This window comes from Alosa alosa, chromosome 2 (genome assembly GCF_017589495.1).
Source record: "Alosa alosa isolate M-15738 ecotype Scorff River chromosome 2, AALO_Geno_1.1, whole genome shotgun sequence".
Classification (NCBI taxonomy): Eukaryota; Metazoa; Chordata; class Actinopteri; order Clupeiformes; family Clupeidae; genus Alosa; species Alosa alosa.
In genome coordinates this window covers 30288146-30314600 of record NC_063190.1, presented here as the reverse complement: position 1 = coordinate 30314600, position 26455 = coordinate 30288146, and the positions used below count along the sequence as shown (strand labels likewise).

The 26455-nt window shown below is 39.2% G+C and overlaps 1 protein-coding gene across 2 annotated transcripts in view; it reads left to right on the top strand.

The window, feature by feature from the left end:
* Positions 1 to 26455, top strand: part of LOC125310257 (cyclic nucleotide-gated olfactory channel-like) — a 187679-nt gene that overhangs the window by 28464 nt on the left and 132760 nt on the right. For both annotated transcript variants that reach the window (XM_048267491.1, XM_048267502.1), the window contains exons 7-11: positions 10733 to 10910; positions 11003 to 11167; positions 13149 to 13295; positions 13379 to 13438; positions 14926 to 15040. In XM_048267491.1, coding sequence (XP_048123448.1) covers positions 10733 to 10910; positions 11003 to 11167; positions 13149 to 13295; positions 13379 to 13438; positions 14926 to 15040 — 665 coding nt within the window. The remainder of the gene's footprint in view (positions 1 to 10732; positions 10911 to 11002; positions 11168 to 13148; positions 13296 to 13378; positions 13439 to 14925; positions 15041 to 26455) is intronic.

The window sequence follows — 26455 nt, the reverse complement described above, 5'->3', positions numbered from 1 at the left end:
CAGTCCTGTACATCCGTTCCGCGAAAATAAATCACACTTCAATTTGTCTCCATATTTTACTCCATCCCCCACTCTTGAAACTTTTGTGTATGCTTGTTTGGCATGCCTGAGTGTGTGTGTCTTGGCTGTACAGAAAGTAGCCTACTGGTGCTGAAAAGGTGAATAGATTGTAGAATAGCCAAAGAAGATGTAGCATTGTTATAAAACCTTTAAAATCTCTAAACAATCACAAGTAGGGCAGTTCATCACAGTTCATCCATTGCAACTGGATTGATGAAAGGTCACTTACACCTGTAGGCTACATTGTATTTGGGAAAAGCAAAAGGTATCAGCATAATGTTATTTATTTATTTATTTATTTTTATGTATTTTTAAACAAAAACATCTCTGTCAGTTCCATGCCGTTTTCAACAGCTATCAAAAACAAAGGTCATTTTGGATGGATGGATTTTTGTGAATGTTTCTTCTTCTGCATAAGATTTTAGTCATCTTTAGTTCATGTAATACTTTATTGTCAATGCACAAATTAAGTAACAGTAGTCTGAAATGTTATTGTTAATGCACAAATTAAGTAACAGTAGCCTAGTCTGAAACGAAATGCTGTTTTACATCTAACCAGTGGTGCAAATAACTGACATGTCCAAATGGGCCTTGATGAAATCGTCGCTAGACTGTTCATACACATTTTAACGGGCCAAAGTTGAAGAGCTTTTGTCCGTTATTGTTAGTGCAAATATAGGCTGATTCATGTTCCCTTGCATTGTTTAACTGAGGTCCATGGCTAGTCTGGCTTTCATCAGACCAAGCTCAATCTTTTAAGAAATCAAAAAATAAATAGCGGGCAGATCAGGCTGGGTTCATCCATAGGCACCCGATATTGTTTAATTTTCCGATTGAGATATACACGCTCTGGCTATTCTAAATGCAAAAATGCATCAGGGAGTTATGACAAAACGGTAACTAACAAACTAGATCCTAATAGAAAGCTGTTAGCTTCCCTAAGCTACAGGTAGGATTATAAGGTAGGCCTATTTACAACATAAATTGTCAATAGGCTATACTGGCGACACAAATAAAATCTCCTTTGGAAACCAATGGCTTCGCCTTACAGTATCAAGCCGGACTTAAACTGTCATATCGTGGCGAAAAGTTGTAATAACATTCATGCAGCTCCATGAGTCAAGGAAAGCGAATGAAGTAGCCACTTCTAAATGGGACCCACTACACAGTAGCTTAAGGTGTTTTGCTAAAGCAGCCATAATGAAATGAAGGTGTCATTGTTTGGATACTTCACACACGTGCTTTTTAATTTCACAGACTACAACTACCAAGCTGTAATCAAAGCACATTGATTCCCTCTCACACCCTGCACGACTTAAAACAAAATAAACAGGCGCCTCAGTCTCACGCATGTATAGGCAAAACTGTATCAGACCGGTGTAACGTTGGTAAATCTTCCATTGCACAGAATGATTTTGTAGCACGTGCAATAAATGACAGTCGAAAGATACAAACAGTGCTGCTATCAATTTGCTTGGTATAACCGCATTTATAGTTTTCTACAAATGCAATAAATCAAATGCCTCCATCACTCAACCAACGCTTAACGGTAACATTACCTAGGTCCTTATTGATATTACAAGATTAACGCATTACCTGCAGTAAAACCAAGCATGTCCGATAAACATCCTCAGATTTATTTCGGCTTCAAGAAGAAATGGGAATTACACTTCATGTGAACATCGTCCTATTCTTATTAGATGTTCGCTGCGGTAAATTACAGTCGTATGAAGTATGAAGCGTCCATTGTTTTTTCCAACCCACTTTTAACTTCCAACAAAATTACGTCTCACTGCAACGATGCGCCATCTAGTGGACAAACGACTACTTCTCGCCAATACTGAAAATGCAGCCATGATGATGATGATGAATATTTATTTAGGCTTTCTTTTAATCCTACTGAATTTGTAATTATGTATCGGCCGTTCTAATACCGATAGTATGTGGGTGCCTGTGTGTGTGCATGTGTATATGTGTCCACCGCCATTTACAGGCCAATGAGTGTACAGTCACTAAATGTACACATAACCTAATTTTTTTAGACCCCCCCATGGATGAAATTCTAAGAAACTTGGCATACCCCCGGAGAATGCCAGGTCAATCATACACATAAAATTTGGTGCAGTTCTGAACATCTTAACTGAAGATAGGGGCGATTAAAGCAGAATAATATTGCATTTTCATTTTTTACGGGGGTGGGGTGCAAATCACAAATGAGTGATTATGAGCCAGGTTGATGTGGGCCCTTGAGACCAACATACCATAAAAGATTCTTCATCCTCAGTGCCACGGTTCAGGTAGTTATTTAGGAAAAACAGTTTTTTTTTGGCGGTTCAGGGGCCCAGCACGGGGTTGGTGGTGGTCCCGGGGACTTAAAATGAAATTTTTCCGTAAAAGTCTAGTGGGGCTACATACCCACCAAATTTCATGTACCCGGTGGTTCGGTGTCCCGGGTATCAATGACCAAAAATTCAGGGAGATGACGGGAAAAATTCTTGAATTGTGTGCATGTGTGCGTGTACAAATTTATGTTTATGTGTGTGGGTGTGTGTGTGTGTGTGTGTATGTGCGTGCTTGTGTGTTTGCCTGCGTATGTGTGTTTGTGCATGTGCATGCATGCGCGCATATGTCTACTGTGTGAGTATGTGTCATAATGTATGATTACTGTAAATGTATGTGTGTGCGTGTGTATCTGTTTATGCACATGTGTGCACATGGAATGGGTTAACATGACCCCTGGAGGCAAATATACAGAAAAATTGGTCATCCCTAGGCCCGACAGTTCTCAAGATATTCACAGAGAACTGTGTCTGCCTACCCCTCCTTCGGGGGTCCAGTCCAGCGGGGGCTACAGATCAAAACGAAGAATGACGGTTCCATGCTATCCATGTGGGGGTACATGCCCACCAAGTTTTGTGTACCCGGTCTTTCAGTGTCCGGGGAATCCTTGTTGGTGTACGCCACTAAATGTACACATAAATTATTTTATTGTAAGGCCCCCCATGAACGAAAGTACACAAAACTTGGCATGCATTCGGAGGGTGTCATAATGATCCTACACTTTTAATTTCGTGCAGTTTTGACCTTGTCAGCCAGAGATATTGTGATGAAAACACCTAATTTTTTGCTTTTAATTTTTAACTAGGTGGCGCTATACATGAAATAAGTGGTAATGGGATGGGTTGACATGCCCCCTTAAGACCAACATACATAAAAAAGGTGGACCTCCTAGGCCCTACGGTTCTCGAGATATTCACAGAAAACTGTCTCCGGCCACCTATAGGCCAGTTGGTGTATAGTAACATAAATTAATTTATTGTGTGGCCCCCCATGAACGGAATTCCACAAAACTTGGCGTGCATACAGAGGGTGTCATAATGATCCTACACTTCCAATTTCGTGCAGTTTTGACTATGTTAGGTCACAGATACCTTCAATTACAACACCTCATTTTTACTTTTTTGTGTTTAACTAGGTGGCGCTATACATGAAATGAGTGGTTATGGAATAGGTTGACATGGCCCCTTGAGATCAACATACAAAAAAAAAATGGTCCTCCTAAACCCTACGGTTTTCGAGATATTCACAGAAAACTGTGTCTGCCCACCAAGTTTCGTGTACCCCGGTCTTTCAGTGTCCCGGGAATCATTGACGGAAATTTGGGCATGCGAAAAATAAAAAAAAAATAAAAAATCTGACTAAACCTATATGACCGCCGCTTCGCTGCGGTCGATGTGGGGGGGGGGGGATGCGGATCTGTAAAAATATTTTGTACACGTGTGGAAAAAATATGTACCTGCACAAATACTTTGGACGTGTGTGAATCTCCTACGCGATGCTTTCCTGCCCAACACTGAAAGTACGAAAGTACTGAAAGTACGAAACTGATTTGCAATGCTTACGGACTTTTGACCCTAATTTTACTGCCTTTCTGAAGAGCCAATCAACACATTGCTTACTGCCAACCAATCAGCGTTTCCCACCGACCACCCAGATTTTAGTGCTAAACAGATTGGCTTCATATCCAAGAGTACTCAGAGCCCGTCTATAATGTCTTATTAGAAATTCTCTAGTATACTCTTTGATTGGGGTTGCAAAATTATAACTTAATTAAGAGTGATGTGGTAGCTCAATTTATACTGTGATCGCAAAAAGGGTTGAAGCGGAGCCGTAATGTTAACGTTAGCTATTCCCATCCGCTTTTTAGACTGTAACGTTATAGGTTAGCTTCTAGCTAGCAGTAATGTTGACAAAATAGTTGAATTATTCATTCCATTTCCGAAAGGGTGATTCAGTGGTGTCATTCATGATTATAAACAGTAATACTGTACACACATTTATGTTTATCTGCTATTATTATTTGATATGAGAACACGTTTATTTTATCACCCTTTGCAAGCCTAAAATAATAGCCTAGTGGACGGCAAAAAGACAAATCAAATGAATGGGTTGTAATGGGACATCCACAGCTAAGAGATTATAGTGAGATTTAACCGTAGTAATGTCACGGTTCAGACAGACGACCAGAGGACCACAATTGCGTCACACCAGAAAGTTTATTAAACTTAAGGGAAAAGGGAAGTAGGGAGTGAGTGAAGGCTCCAGGGGTTACTGGGAATAACGGGATTCGGGCCCACGCGCTGGGTCTGTGTGCCCCCAGTGGCAGCGAGGCCCTATGACGACGGTGGTGGGTGGTCCGAAGTCCTGGGGGGAACACAGACACAACGGGGCGGATGAAACAAGGCAGAAGTACAGTTCAAGGGAGATCCAAATTGTGTAGTAGCAAGGCAGAAGGCTGGTCAGAGTTACGGGATCGAAGAGTAGTCAGGAGTCGTTACGGCAGAAAGCAGGTCTGGTTCTCTGGGGCAGAAGAGTATCCAAGATTCAGGCAGGTCCAGGGTCACAAAACAAGAGTGAGCCAGAAGCGCGAGCAAACAGGTTCCGGGTGTGAGCTTTGCAGACGATCTGACAAAGGAGAGCTGAAAGACAGGGCTTTAAATACTGGGAGAGGTTAGTGGGTAATGCAGCGCAGCTGGCAGAGTAATTAGAGCAGAGCAGAGCAGGGACAGGTGGAGCTAGTTAGGCTGAGTAGAGAGAGTGGTGAGCAGAGTGGAAGATAGTGGAAACCAATTAAGGTGGTAACCCGGTGGAGTGAGAGGGCTCATGACAAGTAATGCCCTTCCAGGACTGCTAGTTGATTGTTTGGAATACAACAACATCCCATTTTCTTACAATAGGTACATTTTGTTTTGTTTTCTTTGTGTTTCGGGAGTATTTCAACCACAATTGCAAGGTTATCTCGTCAGTCTCATAGCAACCATAGACTGAACAGGACGGTAGACTACCAAGCAAGCAAGCGCTTAGGCAAAGTCTATAGCAAGATCTGAATGTAAATGGATAAACCCGTTCAAGCGTTTTCTTTATTTCCTATTTCTTTCAATTCTTTAACTTAAGACATATAAGAATTAAGCCTACTTATTCGCTGGGCAACATACAAACTGACGAGTTACATTAGCCCTAGCACTATGAGCTACGATAAACGTCAGCTAGGATAGCTATGGCAGCTGCAGTTATTATTTCATGTTCTGGTATGATATTCTTAACGTTTTGACTATGTTACAACTGATAAAAGCATGACAAATAAAGTAACCAAATCGCTTTGCAATATTTTAGTCCAGAAATACATTACATGTAAATGGGTGTTCATTTACATTAATGTTACGACCTATCTGCCCTTGCTGTTACCACTAGTTTTAATAACTAGATCTGTGGTTTAGCGGCAAAATCTGGGTGGTCGGTGGGAAACGCTGATTGGTTGGCAGTAAGCAATGTGTTGATTGGCTCTTCAGAAAGGCAGTAAAATTAGGGTCAAAAGTCCGTAAGCATTGCAAATCAGTTTCACAAGCTCGTATTTTCAGTGTTGCGCAGGAAAGCATTGCGTAGTGTCGCAAGAGATTCATACACGTACAAAGTATTTGTGCAGGTACATATTTTTTCCACACGTGTAAAAAATAATTTTACAGATCCGCATTCCTCCCCCACATTTGTACAAAACATTTCTACAAATACACATTTCACTTTATTACACATGTGAACATCTTTACACAAGCTCTCAATATTAAAGACCCTATTTTGACTCCATATTCAATGTTTTGCAAGTTGTGTGCGTGTCATCATTCAACATTGTGAAGGAGGGTGCGCGAGCTGGGCAGCGCTTCCATAAAGGTCTCTTTTAAAATGTCCTGTTACAATTGCAGCTGCTTCCGATTGTTGAATATTTAGCCTACATTACGGCATTTTTAAACTAGTGAGAGAGTCAGATTTTTGGCTTCTGGTAGTAACTTGCTAATTAACTAAAGCAATAACTAAGGCAACAAGTGGCAGCAGAGTGAGGGATATTGTGTCCTGTTGCTGTAAAGGACGAGCCCAATCGCCTATTTCTCAGTTGTGTAATAAAAGCTGTATCATCATGCAGTGGTCGAAGTTTGCCAGGGCAGATAAACATAGTTGTAAAGGGCATGAATAAAAAAGGCAAAAAACGTCCTTTGCCGAACCCAACATTTAAATAAGAATTTTATCTTAACGAAACAACTCTAAATATCAGAGTGGGATAGGTTGGGGTAATGTATAAATTTCACTTAAATTGCAACCGCAACATGCCTGATTGCCGTTCAAACGACAGCGAAAATTATATCAAAGCACTTTTTGATTAAATTAAATTAGATAGATTAGACCCACGGGCCTAGGAGCATTTACTTTTACTTTTCGCCAGCGCGGGACCAATTAGTACAGTGATAGGAACCTGTGATGGTGTAATAGGTGTAGTAAGGTTCGGGGGTTCCATGTTCCGTGTTATGCATGCATTACTTGAAAAGAACTGGCTCCAGTTATGTATGAACAGTGAAGGTAACGAACTCTTAAAAATGTGAAAAACGTGAACTTGAAGAAGTGAAAATTGAACAATATGAAGCTACATCTATCATGTGTGAACACGCTTAACAAAATATGGTAACAAATCATGGGAACTAAACGTACATTACGAATATAATCAGTGGGAGCCCTGTGTTTGTTTTCCTGCAACAAGAAGGTTCCATCTGGGGGTGATGGAAGACAGTGACACCCTCAGTGTGTTTGAAATGTCCAGTCGATTGCGCAATTTGGTCTTAGTTGCAGTCATTGCCGAAAACCCGCCTCGCGATAGATACGCAGGGAAATGGTAGCAACATTTTCAGCGCTTTTACGGCTATCTCGGGATATTCTGCTTTGGTTTTCATTCAAAAACCTCATAGCCTACACACTCTTAAGACCACCGTCATTTGCAATTTCGATCAACTGCTCTTCCTCCTGCGCGGACAAGTTAGGACTATTCGGGATATTGACAAATGGGTTGCGGACCCACTCATTGGTTTGCCGTGGATCTTTGGAGGATGGGAAGTAACGCTAAAACTCATTTGAAAGCGCAACAAGGTGATCAAGGTGAACAAGGTATCTGGCTCACCATCGTCAGTGGGTATTATTGCGAATTAAATTGAGTTTATTTAGTTTGCATGCATTTTTTTTTTAACTCTTGTCGTAGGCTACGGCCCGGTTAGGAATGTCCTGCAGCCCGGTGGTTGGGGACCGCTGGTGTACAGTACACCTCATTTTGAATTGGTTGGTTGTTTGCTGCTGAACCGCCTTATAGCTCATTACCATAAAGTTCACAAAGATTCTGCTTGATGCTCTGGTCGCTCAACACGCCCAACATGACCTCCAGTAATTTCCCGATACTACCCCATATTTGTGTCTCCCACTCATTTCCTGTCACCTGTCCAACATAAAGGCAAAATAAATTTAAAGGGGGAAAAGTATACTTAAAATAGAAAGGTAGCAAAGTGCTAACAATGCCCCTCTACTAGGGCTGGGACAACGCGTCAACAAAATATGCGCGTTGATTTGTCAGACCCAAATATTTTGAATTTTACACCTTCAGTGTTTCCCATACGTTGACTAATCTGTGGTGGGGCGCCACAAAATCAAAACCGGCCGTCACACATTGATGTTCTATGTTGTACTTTATTTAAATTAAAAATAAGATAAAATCCTTTCATTAAGCTGCACTTTTTACGCACGCAGCCTTTCCCTGCCCCGCCCGCTCTCTCTCGTAATGAGCCCGCTGCCCCTCCTCTGCATGTGTATTTAACACAAAATAGGATTGTTGTTGCCGCATAGAAACATTGCATAGAACATGGCTGGCTAAATTGCTATTAAATCCGCTTAGCATCATGACCATGCTGTGCAAATTTGTACAAAACTGCTGCAGTCAAGTTAACTCTGCTAAGGTCTTATCACAACATAGTACATTGAGGAGACTAAACTTAGTTAAGTTATGCAATCAAGCAGTATCTTAAAGCTAACGTTAGAATACTTTTTGGATGTCGAGTTTAGCATGCTTACTTACAGTTGCTTGTTAATTTCGTTACTCATGCAGGGCTAATTTTATTGACTCTGACACTGAATGTTTGCAAAATCCTGATGTAAATGGAAAAGCGTTTTCCAAGACTCAAAAGTGCTTGTCCAAAGGAGAAGTACAAACCGTTATTTGAACTAACTACGTTATGAATTGCATCCACACATCAACAGCCTTTTAACTGTGTTAGTGTTAAGGTTCCCTCATGAACGTCTTAAACTGACAGGCACTCAATTAGACATATACACTACTGAACTTTATTCAATGCTACCTCTGACTAAGAATGCATTACTTTGCACTTGTATAGTCTTTTATTTGGGAATTGTAAGAGCAATAAACATATATTGCAATGTAAAGAAATTCATGTTTTTTCATTCAGATATGTAAATCAACATCTATAAATTGCTATTAGTCAATTAATGGGGAGATAATCGATAATCGAATCGAAATCGAATCGGACTGAAAAAATGAATCGTTAGATTAATCGTTTAAAAAATAATCGTTTATCCCAGCCCTACCCTCTACACACCTCATCTGGACACACCCACAGGTGCATAAGGGTGCTTTCACACCTTTTTGAATTGGAATGTGGAGCCTTTCCCTCAAAGATCGGTTTGATTGGATATATGTGAAATAAAAGCAGCAATTGCACTCCGTTTCGGAACAAAACGAATGGGCCGAGACCACTTAGAGGTGGTGGTCTTGGCTCGTTTCTAATCGAACTTTAGAGCGGTTCGCCTATACATTAGGCCAGTGGTTCTCAAATGGGGGTACGCGTACCCCTGGGGGTACGTGAAGGCACTCCAGGGGAATGCGGAGATTTTAACCCTTAGAACCCGAATAAAAGTCGTCAAAAAACACCCTTTCTTCTCTGTTACATTGCTCCGCAACTGTTCATCGCAGCGAGATGAAACCTTTATTGCGTGACAGAGCAGAAGTGGGGCTTTCCAATGAGACAACGCACTTGTCTGTATGTTAAAGTTTGAAAACAAAAATCATGAAATTAAATCAAATTGCACCATATTTACAGTCTTTACTTCTCTGCGTTCACCTGTGCACTCATTACTCTCGTTTGAATTACTCACGAACTCGTGAACTTATAGATATGGGAAGCATATCAGACGAAAGAGGAGACACAGGGCTATCCATTGATAGCAAGTATGTTGATCCTTTTGATTTATGAAATCAGACGAAGTGACTACAAAATAATAACGTCATGTACAAAAAACAATGCTGCACACCCATTACTCTCGTTTGAATTACTCGCGGACCTGTGATCGGATAGATATGCCCCACGCATGTCAGATGAAAGAGGAGACACGGAGCTATCATTTCATACCAAGTACATCCTTCTGGGTTATAAAACAGACGAAGTGACAGCAAAATAATTACTTAATATAGCTCGATTTACCTCACGTTTTTGTCTGTTTTTGTAGCAAAGCATGTTTATAATCCAACACTATTGTGTGTTTCTCTATGGCAAAGAATGTTCATAATCCGGTTTTGAGATCCTACCAAATTCCTGCATGGCATCCAATTCAAGGCTCATATTGCATCCCAATTTGTTCGGCAAAGAAACACCTTTTTGCCTTTACTTTGTTCATGGCAATGCAGTAAAACGTGGTAGAGAATCATGAGTACAGACACCATAGGCACACACAGGCTATAACACGTAAACTCGGGTCAAGTCAGGTCAGTTCGTGTCACAGATATGGAGCGCAGAAAGGTCATTAAATCACTAAATAAAAAATGACATTTATTTCTGTAAGGCACACACCACATATGTCTGTAAATTGCTCAGCCCCAGAGAATCCCTCCACCATGGCAATTATATTGCCAGATTCAGGACAGTCTACCCTACACACACATGAAATGCATGTAGAGCTATGAGCTTGCTGTGGTGAGATACATGTCAAAATATAAGAATTCTTATAATACGCTTTTTATATTTTAATTCTTTAAAAAAATCGAAATAATAAAAATAAATAGTATGAAAGCGCCCTAAGAGTGCAAGTATTCTTGCTATGTAAACAATGTGCATGCCGGACTGGTATATGATAGCACAGTTAGTCACAAACTAGCTAAATGTGTCCTGCCTGTGCGAGCTGGAAGATATGGCTGTAACTCCTTTATGCTGGTTCGGTGACTTATAGTTAAGTGTGATATCCAGCACAGAAGATACAATGCATGTATAATCATGTACATATATATTTTTTTGTCAAGGTATGGAGACATTTATCCCATTAGTACTTCAGAGGTGCAAATTACATGCATCGTCATGGTTGTTGGTTTACTTGCCTTTGCTGGAGTCATTATGACAGGAATGAGCTCCATTATAAGCAACTTGGATTCCCAACGTGGAAGATTCTACAATCGAATGGAAGCCATCCGTATGCACATGGTACTGTGCTTTGAATGTAAGACTAGGTTTGCCTATGGTGTTGAGAGGTATGGTATGATTATAATCAAATTCTCACTGGTTTTTACTTAAAGACACACGTGGGATTGCCCGAGGACGTTCAAACATGGGTATACAAATATTACTACTATCTGTGGATACACCGTAAGGGCAATACGATTGCTGGATTGTGGGATGACCTACCATATACTTTGCGTTCAGAGATTGCAACTGCATGCCATAAACCAGTGTTAAAAAAGGTATGTTTTTTTTTTATCTAAAAATATATTTGCACAGCAGGTATGTACAGTTAAGTTTTTTGGACTGTATAGTTGTCAGACACAAGTTGGATTTAAGTATTGGAATTCCCCAGTGTACACATACTTAAGGAACCATGGAAACTCATGAACCAAGACCCTGAAAATGACCCAAAGAACAAAAAACCTGGTCACCTTAACTCATTGGCTGCCAAAGACGACCATAGACGCCAATTTAAATACAACCGTTGACTGCCAAAGACGTCTATAGACGTCAATTACGTTTTCCAACAGGACGGGCTGGGGAACAATCTGGCGGAGCTTGGCACTAAAAATCAGGCTTGTAAACAGAGAATGTACTAGTGAACTGACCCGCTAGGTGGCCGCAGTGCCACTTTGGATGGGAGATGAGTAACAGAGAAAACCAATAGTAATCAATCTATATTATGTCTATGGCTGAAGCCTATTAGAAGAAAGAGAACATGGCGCCGGCGAGACGTAAGAAAAAGTTCATGAACTGCAGGCAGGTAACACTCGAACAGAGTATGTGTCGCAGTAGTGTCGCGATCATTGCAAACAACCGAGACCAGGGAGAGGTGATGTAAAGCCACTGACGAAAAACCCGGGCCAAGCGGAGAGAGTAGCACACGGCGTGTTTCACCACAGCTCAGCTGATCAGACAGCTCCGAATCAGATAATGAATTCAGCGAACCTGACCCGGATTCTTCAGATGAGTGGTTGCTGGGAACTATTTACTTGGTTATATATTTGCAAATAAATTATTATTTTGCTATCAAAAGACCTTATTTCTCAATGTTGTTTTTGATGTTTTATGGAAGGAAACCACTTTTCAGATGTTAGAGGTGTCACTAAAGCAAAAAAGTTTATTTTTTCACAAAAAGCTTGTTCTCCATTTTTTGGTCAAAAACAGGTGTTTTTGGTGAAACCAACCTATGTTCTACTGCCGATTACTAAAGAACGGAAAAAGGTTTTTTTCCTGATAAAAGAAGAGAGTCTACTCTTTCTTTTGGTAGTTTTGGTGTTTACATAGTCATAGAACTCACTGTTCTGTGGGTCTTGGAAAATCAGTCAAAATGCTGTAAAATGCTTAACAGTATGGGGCTCTCTGCACTGAAAATGGCTGGCAGCCAATGAGTTAATAAATATGATTTATTCGTAGAAATCCTAAATACTTAAGAGTGGCATCTTGCAATGTTAAGCTTGGCGGATAAACAACTGTTTACCTAGAAAAAAGTTCTTTAAGGGGGGCGTTCTCACTGACACACTTTTTTCACCTCCAAAATGTATTCTAAAGTATTCTAAAGTAGTGTGTTAAAAACATGCAAGTTGGAAATTGATTGTGTAGATGTTGTTACTATGATACGTTATAGTGTTGGGGGGGGGAAATGCCCATTGTTGAAATAAAAAAACAAAATGTTGAACTTTGAGTGCCTTGAGTTTTTAGAAGCCTTGCTTTATGGAAACAATTTAATTCAAATTTGAGGTGAAAAAAGTGTCAGTCTAAAGGCTTTTATTCAGGATTCACTGTAAAACTAATCATACACACAAAAAACATGTCAGTTACCCAATCCAAATACTTATGTCATTCAGGTGCAATTATGTACACATCAAATATTTTTACATATATATTATTTTGACAAATAATCTTTTAGATTAAGAAACAACATTTTCAATTAAATAAAAAAGAATTATATTATGTAATCAACATCTATTTTTGGCCCACAACCCTCTACCCAGATACAATTGTAGCCCTTCATAGGAAAGATTGCACATCCCTAACATTTTGGTTTCATGAAAGTAGAATGGTGTGTATATATATATATATATTGTACACAAATAGATGGAAACCAGGCGTCAGAACTGAAATAAATTTGGAACTGTATAAGTTGTTGCTGGAAAATGTAGTTGAATGTACTTGAATTCTTGAAAGTGCATGAACAGTGGTCTAACTTTTTCATTTTAGGGTTCCATATTTGATGGCAATGATCATGGCTTCTTAAGAGCTTTACATGCTAAACTTAGCACTTCCACATACAGTCCAGGGCAAATCTTGGCAAAACCAGGAGAAGTTAATAAAAATGCATACTACATTGAAAATGGATTGGTGCAGGTACTGTGTTTAAAGCTATATAGATACTTTTTAGGTTGATATCTTCTCTTCAGCTGTAACAGAATGTGCATCTTATTTTGCAGGTATATGGAAATAATGAGGAGAAAATTGCAACATTGTTGCCAGGATCATTCATTGGAGAAGTAAGAAATTGTGATGCTTTGCTGATATTGTTCATTTTGAAACATCTAGACATAAACGACATAGCCAGGTTTCACTACTTCATTTCACTTTGTGAAGAGTCTGGCTACTCACAACTGACCTGTCGCTAAGCCCCGTCCCCTAATTGTTACCGTGTGAAACTCGAACAAACTAACCAGACTTGATTAGAAATACATAATGGAAAAATGCCAGCTGACAGTATATCAAAGCAGGCTTTAAGGACCTTTTGGTCAATAAAGGATTTAATTTCCACCAGAAGCAATCAAAAGGGACTTAATTATGCTATGGAGGGGTGTATTCAAAACGTTAAAATACATACAAGGTGACAAGCAGTGGAGGAGAGTAGCCTATTAATCACCGTACAAAAAACACTGACGTTAATGCTAGCTAGTTGGTGAAAGATTGATACTAAGATATGTTAGGCTACGTTAACATTTGATGTAGTAAGAATATAGTAGTTGGTTAATGAGCATTTTCATCTTGGGATTTAACAGAGAACCTGTGCCCACGTTGTTGGCTTAGTAGCCTACTGTACATTACGTCAAGCTGTTGCAAACGCGAGAGATGTCCTGTAGGCTGCTGTTGATGAAATACAATATACCCCCGTTTTCTAGACTCTCGGGGTACCGGCTATTGGTATTACACGCCCCCCATGCACAACGTTTGACCATGGTTATCCGTCAGGGTTTTTTGAGAAAACTTCATAAATAACCATTAATTTGTAATTTTCTGCCTCCTTCCTGTTGTTGCCTATGGAGTTGTTCGAGCTGATGTCCGAGTCAGTTGAGGCTGGACTGTCATTGGCTCATCTGCGTTCTAAGGATGGCGCTTAGCGACAGGTCAATTGGGTAATGTTTCCAACCCAAGAATCATAATGGGTATAGATTTTGCGTTAACTTTGAAATCATTAGTCCTAACCAATCACATTGATCAAGGATTTCTAATGTTGCTTCCTATTTCGCCTAACTTTTACAAACTGATAATATACTGCCTCAGCAGTCAGCAAATATTTGCTGACATTTTAATCCACTCCCATGCCCTGTGAGTATGATGTTCAAAGTAAATTCAGATTCCAGAAGTTTCCAGAATTTCTTTCCAGAGTTGTCTTGGACTATGTTCTTGCCTCAAAGCACAGGTATCACCGCTCACAAAGGGCAGAGGCTTCATTGTAAAAAGCCTTTTGCTATTGATATCATTTATGCTGATAACTGATGGATGATGGTATACTTTATGAATATACAAATTACAAATAGTAATTTAGAGACAGAGAGTGTAACAGAGAGTACAAATTCTCTCTGAAAGGTTGTTTGCCCCTTGGCCATGCACTAATAAATAGGGCAAACCATGGTTGTCAAGTTTTGAAACTTTAGCCTTTAGCAACATTTGTTTACTGTGAAGTGTAAAGATATACATTTTAAGTTAACCAAACTGTCCTGATTGAAGTGATAACTTTATTTCTCTTGTTTAGGTATATTTGATGTTCAAAATACCAAGAAATACCACAATTTCAGCTTCAACCTTGTGTGAAATTTGTGTTTTGAAACATAAAGACCTTATCTCACTACTGGCTGATTATCCGGAAGGTATTACATTTATTTATTTAATTTCTTTTTTGATAAAAGATATTGTATAGCATTTCTAGATAGCATTTTTCTCGACATTCAGGGCCAGGTTGTTAGTGTTGGACCAGTTCACCAACTGCCAACCAGTAGCTCATAAGCGAATAAAAGATCAAAATTACCAGGAATTTTCCAGTAGAGTAGACAGACAAATTTGCCTTAATGGATAGAGCTGTTAACGTTATGTGTTGCCCGTTACTTTATATGTTCAATATATGTTGAATGTTTGCATCAAAATCAGCTCAGCATAGTATAAAAAAGCATGGAAAGCAGGGGATCGTGCAGGTAGCTTGTTTTTCCCTCGTCTTTTTTTCAGTGTAATTGACAGATACTGGTGAGGTATGCTGCAGGTGACACGTTGTGCAAGGACAGTAGGATCGTAAAAGTAATTAAAAAACATCAAATTACTATATAGGCCATAATATATATCATCAGAGGTTACCGGACATACAGAAAATCTATCGGACATATGTTTTATATAGCCATATTTGCCTACACATTTAAACTCAATAAAACACAAACTATATTTCAACAATGCAGTTTATTAAAAATAGAGGCTGTGATGAACTCTCGCAGTTTCACATGAGAGTCGTTACAGACCCTTATTGAAAGTTTTAGAAGGGCGGTCAGACGTTTCACAGGCTAACTTTATATTTAAGTTGTCGTGGTAAGATATTGTATACAGTGCCTATAAAAAGTTGTCACCCCCCCTTGGATATTTCCCCTTTTACTGCTTTTATAAATGGAATCTTGATCTTTTTAACAATAATTTACAAAAATCCCCTCTTTAATATCAAAGTGGAAGCAAATTTCTACAAAATAATGTTAATTACCGTATTTTCCAGACTATAAGGCGCATCAGTCAAAAACGCATCATGAAGAGGGGAAAAAAACATATAGAAGTCGCACCGGACTATAAGTCGCATATTTAGAAATGTATTTCACAAACTCCAAGATCAAGAACAGACAGAGACTGTAACTGGACAAATTGAGGCCAAAAATATTAATGTTAATGAAGACTGAATGAAGGAGTGAATGACGGCGATAAGAAAGACAGCCAAGAGGAGGGCCCAAAGGTAATTGCAAAGCAATTTACAAAAGATTTACAGAACGAAAATGCTGATGTGGTACACCAAAATGTAGCTAAAAATGTGGAGAATACAATGCAATCAAGCATTTTGGGCGATGTGGAGTCACAAGCCGGCAGCAGATTAAATGCTCATGAGAGAGAAAAATATTTTTAAAAGGACGTCCAGACGAAAGAGTGAATGGCGGCGCTGAGGCAAGCTAGGCGATAAGAGGAGGTCCCGACTGTAATTGTAAAGCAATTTACAAAAGATTCACTGAACAAAAATGCTGATGGGGTACATGAAAATTGAACTAAAAATTTGGAGAATTCAATGCAATCAAGCATTGTGGGCAATGTGGAGACACAAGCTGGCAGCAGTGCAAAATGCTCGGCAGGCTACTACCTCTGAGAGAGCAAGAGAGAAAAAAAGATGCGTGTTTTAAAAGAATGTGCGAACGATGCTATAATAAGGAAGCTACCCTTATTTTAGAGACTGTTCACGTGCCTTTCTTAACCAGTATGGACATTTACATGTAATCTGGAAAGGCAAGTTATTCAACTAGCACACAGTGACTAGACGTCCTGAGTTGCATGTCCCGAGTATCCTGTAGCTTAATTTTCATTAAGAGACTGACTACTTGGCTCATTCCTGCTATTTATGTTAATTCGAGTATTGCCTTGCTTTTTGATAGGCTAGTATTATAATCTTCACAGACTCTTAATCAGCACAATGATAAACTTGTCCCAGCGTTGTAGGTTCGATTTTCTTATGAAGTGAGATTGTCCTCTTGCTTCTGGCTACTTACAGGTAAACTAGTGTGACATGTAGATTCAATTGTCTTTGACTGATGTCTTGTACCTATTGGTCTCTCGATGTAGAGTAACTATATACAGTGGGCATTACTTCAAATTGGCCAGCTTCCCTCGCGGTCCGCGCATAACATCACACAGGATCACGCAACTTTAATTTGTATTTTTCCAGTGACGCAGCAACGACGCTGCAACAACTCAAACAACCGGCAGATGTCTCTTGTGAGCAGGGTGTCTCGTAAAAAGAAACGGAGCCTGGAAAACCCTACACAGACTTCACTACAGACTTTAGCAGACTGGTTTAGAAATAATTTAATAGCCAGAAATATGCCTGCCCTGCCCTAATAAAAAAATATTTGGTTAACTGTGAGTGAATCCTGTTTGCAGCCGTAGAAGAAACGCAGGACAAATGAAACATTACGGTTTTCTCTGAGTGCAACGATGATAGACAGACATCATTTGGACAAAATATAGAGCATATTAACCTCTGTTGCTCAGCCAAATGCCTTCCTGTTACGTCCTGTTATCACAGAGTTACAGGCGATAAACTATTTTTGATGGTCACAAGTTTACTTCATTAGCGGTTAATTTTTTTGATTAAGAGTGTTTGTTTTTCATTTAAAGGTTTGACTTTGTGCTTATTCAGTAGAGCATTTAGTGCTCTCCCCAATCCCAGACCTTCACATTGCGTGTTTGTTTGTAATGGATGCATGCGCGAGATACGCGCTTGACGGCAATGAGTTGTTAACAGACATGAACCAAGAGATATAGCCCAGCAGCAATCAATCTAAAATAACACATCCTTGAAGTACCATTCATGATATGTTGTCAAATATTGAAGTCGTGGGAAGTTTACATAATTTAAGCTGTAGAATGTTTCATTCGTCCCCCATGCTGTTTCATTTATCCCAGCCTGGAGGGACAAATGAAGCAAAACACACGTTTGACTTCTTCTTAAATAACTCTTGAACGGTTTTGTTCAGAGCTGTACATGCAACTGTATTTGACAAAGGACAGATGTATGTTGCTAGTAGGGATGTAACGGCATGAAAATTTAACCTCACGCTTATAGTAACAAAATTATCTCGGTTTTCGGTATTATCACGGTATAAAAAGATGCAGAGTGGCTACATGATACAGTACACATTTTGCGGTGAAAATGTTCCACCTTTTAAAATCAGGTGTAACCTAATCTGTATCGCAGTTAAATCCATCAATTAGACAACAGAATCAGTAGGGTACCAGTTTTTATTTCATTGTACCAGGCCTAGTGTATGTCAAAAGCAGGCTCGGATGAAGCTGGGAAGGATTAAACACACGGTTTCCACACCGTGGTAATCAACTGCGATAATTATGATATTTGAAATGAAAACGGTAATTGTTATCGTCAAGATTTTTATCGCGGTTTACTATTATACCGGTAATCGTTACATCCCTAGTTTCTAAGACAAAATATTAACTTTCAGTGTTTTACCATGTCTTTGTCATGGGGAAGTGTTTTTCCCCGTGCATTTATTCTAGGCTACTGTCAGTGACTGCCGCGAGAGAAGCAGGTTCTGTGTTGCTTTCATTTCAGTGACTGACGCGAGAGAAGCGGGGTCTGTGTTGTGTTAGGTTGCGTTAATTTATTTTCATTGGGCATGCCCTGCCGTGCCGTCCACATCTCTTCAGCACAGCAGCAGCAATGGCAACAAGTGGTGTTCAAGTGTTGCTAAGTAGGCCGAGTTAGGCCTATAGGCCTAAATCAACATTGATTAGTTACTGGATGATATTAAAAATAATCGGAATTAGCCTATTTGTGGTTGAGCTGGAAATTTCAACTTGGTGATCAAAAAGTTTTGGATTTCATGTTGACCGTGACTTCAGAGCATTGTTACATTGTGTCAGTGTAAAGTTAGCTAGCCTAGTCTAACCAAATATTTGTCTTACAAATCTAAACCACAAGCTCACGTTAATCTAATGGGCTTTGAGACATCTGTTTTGTCTTGTGACAAAGTCTCTTGGTTCAGTTGTTTCCAGTTTCATAGAAACGAGGGTGTTACATTTGCAGTAGCCTAACTACAAAATCCAACCTAATAACGACCCCCAATCTCCGGGGCTAGGTGGAAGGTGTTACAGTAATAGCCGAATGGCGTAGCCTACAGTGGACTAGGGCTGTCAAAATTGCTCAAAAATGACGTTCGAATTTTCCCTCTAAAATAAACACATGTATTCGAATATATTGGAATATCTAGGCTATATTGAGTAAGAGAGAGAGAGTTCACCGGAGCGACAAAGATGTGAAATTTCAGTATTTTTTATTATTTAAGGTGTCAACATAAGGACTCTTTGTCGCTCCGGTGAACTCTCTCTCTCTTACTGGATTCGGTCCTCTCCCGTCGATGCGCTAGATGTGACCCGCAGTAGCGCGGAGGTACATTTGTTATCTAGGCTATATTATTTGCGCATTATGTCAATGACGCGCATCACGTCATCTGTTTTTAACTTTTTGGAAACTTTTGAATTAACTGAAAGAAGATAAATATTTTTTGTTAGTTTTGGAAGTTTATTTTTACTCCTTTTGAAACAAAGAGTGCAGGCCGCACATTTGTATGGTTATATTGCTTGACGGGGGGGATCCCAAGCAGCTTTCAGCCATAAGGCTACTTTGAGAACATTTCCTAATTCACCGACACTAATATTCAAAGTGTTGAAAGCTATTTCGGCATAGCCTATAAGCAGTTTAATTAAATGTAATGTTAGTTGTAAACAAACGGGCTACTTGGTGATGCTTGGCCTCACAGATGCGCTCGTGCCTTAGATGGCAAGAAAAATCTTCACGACATAGGCCTATTAACTGACCGCTCGATTCACGTTGGCTGGGGAGCAGGGGAGGCCATCAGACATTTGTGCCCAGGGGTCTATGAATTGTTAATCTGGCCCTGCCCCCAACAAATCACACCTTTCCACTGTGACGGCTTAAAAGAAGTCGAGAGGACTCCTGACTCACAGACCTATTCACACGGTTTTTGTCGCATTTCGCCATGTTTTGAAATCCTATGGCGGCTACAGGAGCTTCCAATCATGAGGAAGCAATTTTGCATTGTAGGCATAACTAACATGCAATAACGCCACCAACAACAACCAAAACTAGGCTGCTCATTGTCAACATGTAAATTAAATGTAACGTTATTGTGAATCAAATTAAAATGTTCTCCTCTTTGCAAACGTAGGCATAGGCATAGTAACAGATTAATTTAATAATGTTACAAAGATACTACATCAATCCGTATGTTTCATTAGGCTACTAGGCTATTTGTTTTGCCTTACTCTTGATTCATTTAGGCTAGGCCTTTTTGTTCAGTTATTCATCATCTTCCGTCCTTGTGTAGCGCACACATTCTCAGACCTGTCACCTGTCACTCATCATTGTAAGGGAGGTGTTTGGAATCATTCACGCGTTACAATCATCAGCCAATCAAGGTGGTCACTTCAGTCAAGCTCGTGCATGAGTAATAACATCATCCATAGCAACGAAGACTCACTCTTTTAGGAGTTGTCATTTTTCCTTACTAAGAGTAGGTCTGAAAGGCTTTGTGAATAACTTAATAAGAGAAACTCCTAGCTAAAATATTTTATTGCTATTTAGGAGTACTCCTAGTGGTAAGATAAAAGGCTTTGTGAATATGGCCCCTGGTAACCCAATGCATAGCCCATTTACACAAAATAATGGTCGAATATTAGGGCGTAGGGCACCAAAAACATCTTGCTCGTAAAAAATCATCATACCGCACATTGTGGGGGGTCTGTTTATTTAGCCTACTTACTGTAGGCTGTGAAAAAAACAGATGTATTTGTTTATTGTACAGAAAAATAAAATAACCTGTCAAGCAGTCAATTGACTACATTGCAGTTAAGAAGTAGGGCAAATTAATTTACGAAACCAAAAAGTGGGTCATAGTTGTCTAAGCCTCTATTGCGTAGCTTGTTAAAAACGTCGCTAGATAGTATTAAATCGCCAACAACATTGTTTTCTGCAGAAGCCTACCCTAGGCTACAGATTAGTTCTGAACAGTTATTTCTCTACTGGCTCAATTATTAAAAAGGTGCTTTCGTCCTCCGCAAATTAAACAGGTAGTTCCGTAGAGAGACGTTAGAATAAATTAGCGTTTGCGATTGACAACGTTGTGATAAGTAGGTTATAACACTAACTTTGCAAAGTTAACTTGAATGCATCAATTTTGAACAAAGTTGTGAAGGCTACACCGCGCCAGTTGTAGTCTGCATGAACAGTTCTTGCACAAGACACTGTTTTGATTTGCGTAGGGGAGGTGCGGGCTGAAGCCAACCTGTTTGAGGGAGAGCGGTGTAAGGAGAGAATGCGTGCTCTGTCCTGCACATATCTCTACCATAAAATAATGTGTCTAGGCTAATCTATATTTTCAATAAGCAAGCACTGCATGCCTATGGAAACAATAAGTCAATATATTAGAGATATCAAGAGTAACGCAGGAATGGACGTTACAGTTATTCAGTAACTGTAACGAATTACTGAAATTTGAACTTGTACTTTGTAACAGGTTACCCCCAACACTGACAATAACGTAGACAGCAAATTAAGATATTAATTTCGTTGAACTAAACAAAAAAATAAGCTATTTTTTCGTTTTGTGGAGCGGCACCGGTACCACTGTGTAGCCAAGCCTTATGCCATAGGCTACCCAAGTAGTCTAAATCGAGGTAATGTTTAATTATGCATGATTTAGTTTGTTATTGAATTCGTAGGCTGGGATTCCTCTCGGCAACAATTATGTTTAAAGGTAGCCTCCTGCTTTTTCAGAAGGGGCGGCAGGCAGGCTACTGACAGAGCGATGTACAGTGGCAGTGTGACGCACAGTGGCTAAAAGTGGTACTAAAGATTTACGCAGCTTCACGCCGATGCTTTCTGGAAACATGTGTAACACTGTCGTTGTTTGGTCGGAAGTTGCGTCGTACCACGGTGGTTGAGCAACGTTGTTGCTAACTTTTCTAGAAACAAGCCCCAGATAGTCACGTTAGTCGGATCATTACATGCTCCAAGACCAAAATCAGCGCCTGATTCACTTCTACTGTAGCCGAAGTCATGAGCAACAGTCAGTGCACTAGTGTACAAAAAATCACCGCTTTATTCAACGGCCAATAGTTAAAATATAAAATGCGTCTTATTCACTAACTCGGCTTTGGCAGCAATCAATAGAAGGCAAAAGCACCTTCTCTCTTTTCCTCTCTAGCTAGGTGGCCACTCGCTTTTTTTATATATATACTTTATTGTTCAAATCAATCATTTATGGACTATAATCCTCATGTAGTTTCCACATCTTTAAAATTTTCCACCCTGTGTATAAATAGTCAAGTAAATAAATATGTTTAAATAACATTGGTTAAAAAAAATAAAAAGTGTTCCAACCTCCTTGTACTGTAAGTGTACAAGTGTGAATAAGTGAAAAAGAGCAAAACCAGCACAGTACACGCACGCACAAACACACACACACATACCCACACACACACACACATACCCACACACACACACTCACACACATGTGTACATATTTACGCAATAATAATAAAAAAAAAAATATATATATATATAAACAATAAACCAAATGCTGAAATACTGGCTTTGTTACTTTTATACAACTATGTCAGACCATTTTACCCCCCTACTCCACCCCCTCCTCCCCATTCCCTCCCCTTCTTCTTCCCATCTTTTTTTTAAATACATTATCCTTTTTAAGGATTTCCAATTTTTGGTTATTTGCTTAAGTGTTGTTATTCTCAAGATCCAGAAAAGGTATAGATGTTCTTTTCCCAATGTTTGGGGTTGTATACCTAGCAGTATATGGTGTTGCTTTATAGCAATCTCTCCTCAGAATTTGTTTTATTACTGTATGAGTAGGACATTTTTCCAGTAAGTTTGTATTTTCTTACATGCATAGAACACGTGTGTATGGTCTGCATTATTTGTCCCACATTCCCTCCAACATCTGGTGCTTATCTGAGTGTATTTTATAGTTGACGGTGTTCTGAAGTATCTAATATTAATCTTCCAAGCATATTCCCGCATGAGGATCTTGTATACAGTAGATCACTATATCTTTAAAACTCTGCTCTCATTCTTTCTCAGATAAGGACATTTTTAATTCATCCTCCCATTTCTTTTTAATACTTATTATTACTTTTTCTTCATTCTGTAGTAATATTTGATAGAATTGTCCAGTTACGATCTTTATACCTTTGCTTTGGATATATTTAACCATTTGCCCCACCAGAGGGTGGAGCTCTTTTAAAGTTGTTATTTCAGTGTTTTCATTTAAATAGCTTCTTACTTGTAGGTATCTAGAAGAGAGAAGGAACCACTTCTCTAAGGTAATTGCTGAAAACAGTGGAAACTCTAGGGTGTTGTTCTCCACCATTGATGGGCTATTGCATCAAATTCCTTTTGATACACTCAGTCAGGCATCCTCTCTAAGATGCGAAGAATTTGCAGACTTCTTCATAAAACAACGTAATGTCTATAAGGGAGGCTATTGGTAACATATATGTTTGATAGTACACCCAAAAACAGCCCCCCAAAATTAAGGTTCTTTAGCACTATTACTCAATCTGAGCTTAGTAAAATTATAACTCAAACCGGCTCCTCAACATGTGCTTTGGATCCTATCCCTACTAGATTCCTCAAAAATGTATATGATAGCTTGGCTCCCTTTATTCTCAAGGTAATAAATACCTCACTAGAAACAGGTATATTTCCAATCTTGACCATACTAATCTGAGCAACTACAGGCCTTTATCAAACCTACCGTTCCTGAGCAAAGTACTTGAAAAAGTCGTTTGTAATCAGTTAAATATCTTCCTCAACGAAAACGGTATCCTTGAAAAATTCCAGTCAGGTTTTAGATCAAATCACAGCACAGAAACGACTCTAGTAAAAATAGTCAATGTTCTTAGACTGGCTACTGACTCAAACAAAGTCTCAATCCTTATTCTTCTAGATTTGAGTGCGGCATTTGACACCATTGATCATACCATCCTAATTCACCGCCTTGCGAAGTGGGTGGATCTCTCTGATAATGCTCTAAACTGGTTTTAAACCTACATTACTGGCAGAGATTTTTATATCAGTCTAGGAGATAATGTGTCTGGTAAAACATGACTTGCCTTTTGGTGTGGCCCAGGGGAGCTGCCTTGGTCCCCTGCTCTTTTCCCTATGCTTCCGTTGGGAAACATCATAAGTCAGCATAATGTTAACTTCCACAGCTACGCAGATGATACCCAATTGTATATTTCTGTGGAGCCAACAAAACCAGATGGCCTTTGCTCCCTCACTGCATGCCTAACCTCCATTAATCAGTGGATGAGCAAAATTTTTTTTATACTAAATGATGACAAAACACAGCTACTTTTGGTTGGACCAAAACCAAAGCGAGACATTGTTCTTAGTAATGTGGGGAACTTGGCGCACCAGGTCAAACCAAAAGTAACAAGCCTCGGTGTCATCTTAGATGCAGAGTTAAGTTTTAAGCCCCATATCAGTAAAGTTACTCAGACAGCCTATTTCCACCTGAGAAACATTGCCAAAGTGTGGCCCTTTTTAACTCAACAAGATGCAGAAAAACTAATTCATGCCTTTATCACTAGCAGGTTAGACTATTGCAATGCACTTTTCACTGGTCTTCCCAAAAAACATCTAAAGAAATTGGCACTCATACAGAACTCTGCAGCTAGACTTTTAACTAAGACCAAGAAGAGAGAACACATCACCCCTGTGTTAGCTGAACTGCACTGGCTCCCTGTTTCCTACAGAATTGATTTTAAGGTTATGTTAATTACTTACAAAGCTCTAAATGGCATAGCACCTTCATATATCTCTGAGCTTTTAATATCTTATCAACCACAAAGGAAACTTAGATCATCCAATTCTAATCTTTTAATTGTACCCAAAGTGCTCCACAAGCAAAGTGGAGAAGCTGCTTTTATCCATTATGCCCCAAAACTATGGAACACCCTGCCTCTGTACATCAAGCAGGCGAGTTCAGTAAATATTTTTTTTTAAATTCTGAAAACATACCTGTATAGGAAAGCCTTTAGTTAACTCATCTTATCCTGTAGACTACTCAGGATATTCTACATCTGCTGCCATTGGAGGGCACAGGCAGCCATAAGCAGATGGGCTACCCCTATTAAGTCAGGTTCTGCTCAAGGTTTCTTCCTGGAATATGGGAGTTTTTCCTTGCCACGGTTGCCATATGGCGTGCTTGTGGGGGGTAAAGGGTTAAGGTTAATAATTGCGACATATGCTAAGAAAAAGCTAAGGCTGGCTGCTTGGAGTCCGCATCAACGGGGCCTAAGCATTTGTTAGCCTAGGCATTTGTTAGCAAAGCCTTTATATATCCATAGTAGTATAATAGTATTTCTGATATGTTGCTGATTGGATCATAAACGGCCACGGCAACAAAGGGGAATGAATGACTGACTCTTCTCTAATAACTGTGTTACATGTTATTTTCTATATTTCTGATTTGTTGCTGATTGGATCATAAACGGCCACAGCAATGAAGAAAAGTGAAAGAGATTGATAATGACTGACTGACTATTATTGTGTTACATGCTCCAAATGTAAAGCACTTTGAGCTGCATTCTATGAAAGGTGCTATACAAATAAAGCTTATTATTATTATTATCTATAAAAATGACTTCTTGGGAGGTGATATTTACTAGCTATAGTGTCAAAAGAGACAAACCCTAGATCAGAGGTCTTAAACTCAAATGAGCCGGGGGCCACTTCTGCCAACGTCATATGATTGGAGGGCCGGCTATTTTTGAAAATGCAATGTTTTTTTTTTTTTCAAATACCACACAAAACTGCAAACAGAAAGTGCAAGTGTTTTTATCTCTTTTTAGATACCTGTGCTAGCAACCTTAGCTTATAAATAAAATAATGATAACATAAATATTAATACAAATTATAAAAACAAACAAAAAGCATAAAAACAGGTATGTGTGTGTTTCACACCAAATAAAAATATTTTCCTTTCATAACTTATTTAAACCTGCATGGCAAACTTTAGGTGCCAGGGTTAAGAAAACAACACCATTGGATTTTGAAAGTGGTCAGAGATAAAGTCCTACTGTAAATATAAAAATCTTGAGTATAATCAAAAGTTTATGAAGGGGGTAAATTTACCCATCTAATTTGCCACTGGATAGCAAGCACCTCAAATTATGCACCTTTCAGCAAATACTGGATGTTGAACATATTTGAGCAGGTTTACTTTCTTTTTTGTCATATTACCCAGATAACAAATTAACAGGAAAACAGTAGGCCTAAGATGTAAACCAACAATAGTTAACTAGAGAATGTAATTCGTAATTCCGTAATGTAATTACGAGTGCATGAAAATGCAAAAATGGCTGCTGAATAAAATATTGTTGAATATCTAAAATATAATCTAAGTAAAAAGATGGAGGTCAGATAGAGAAAA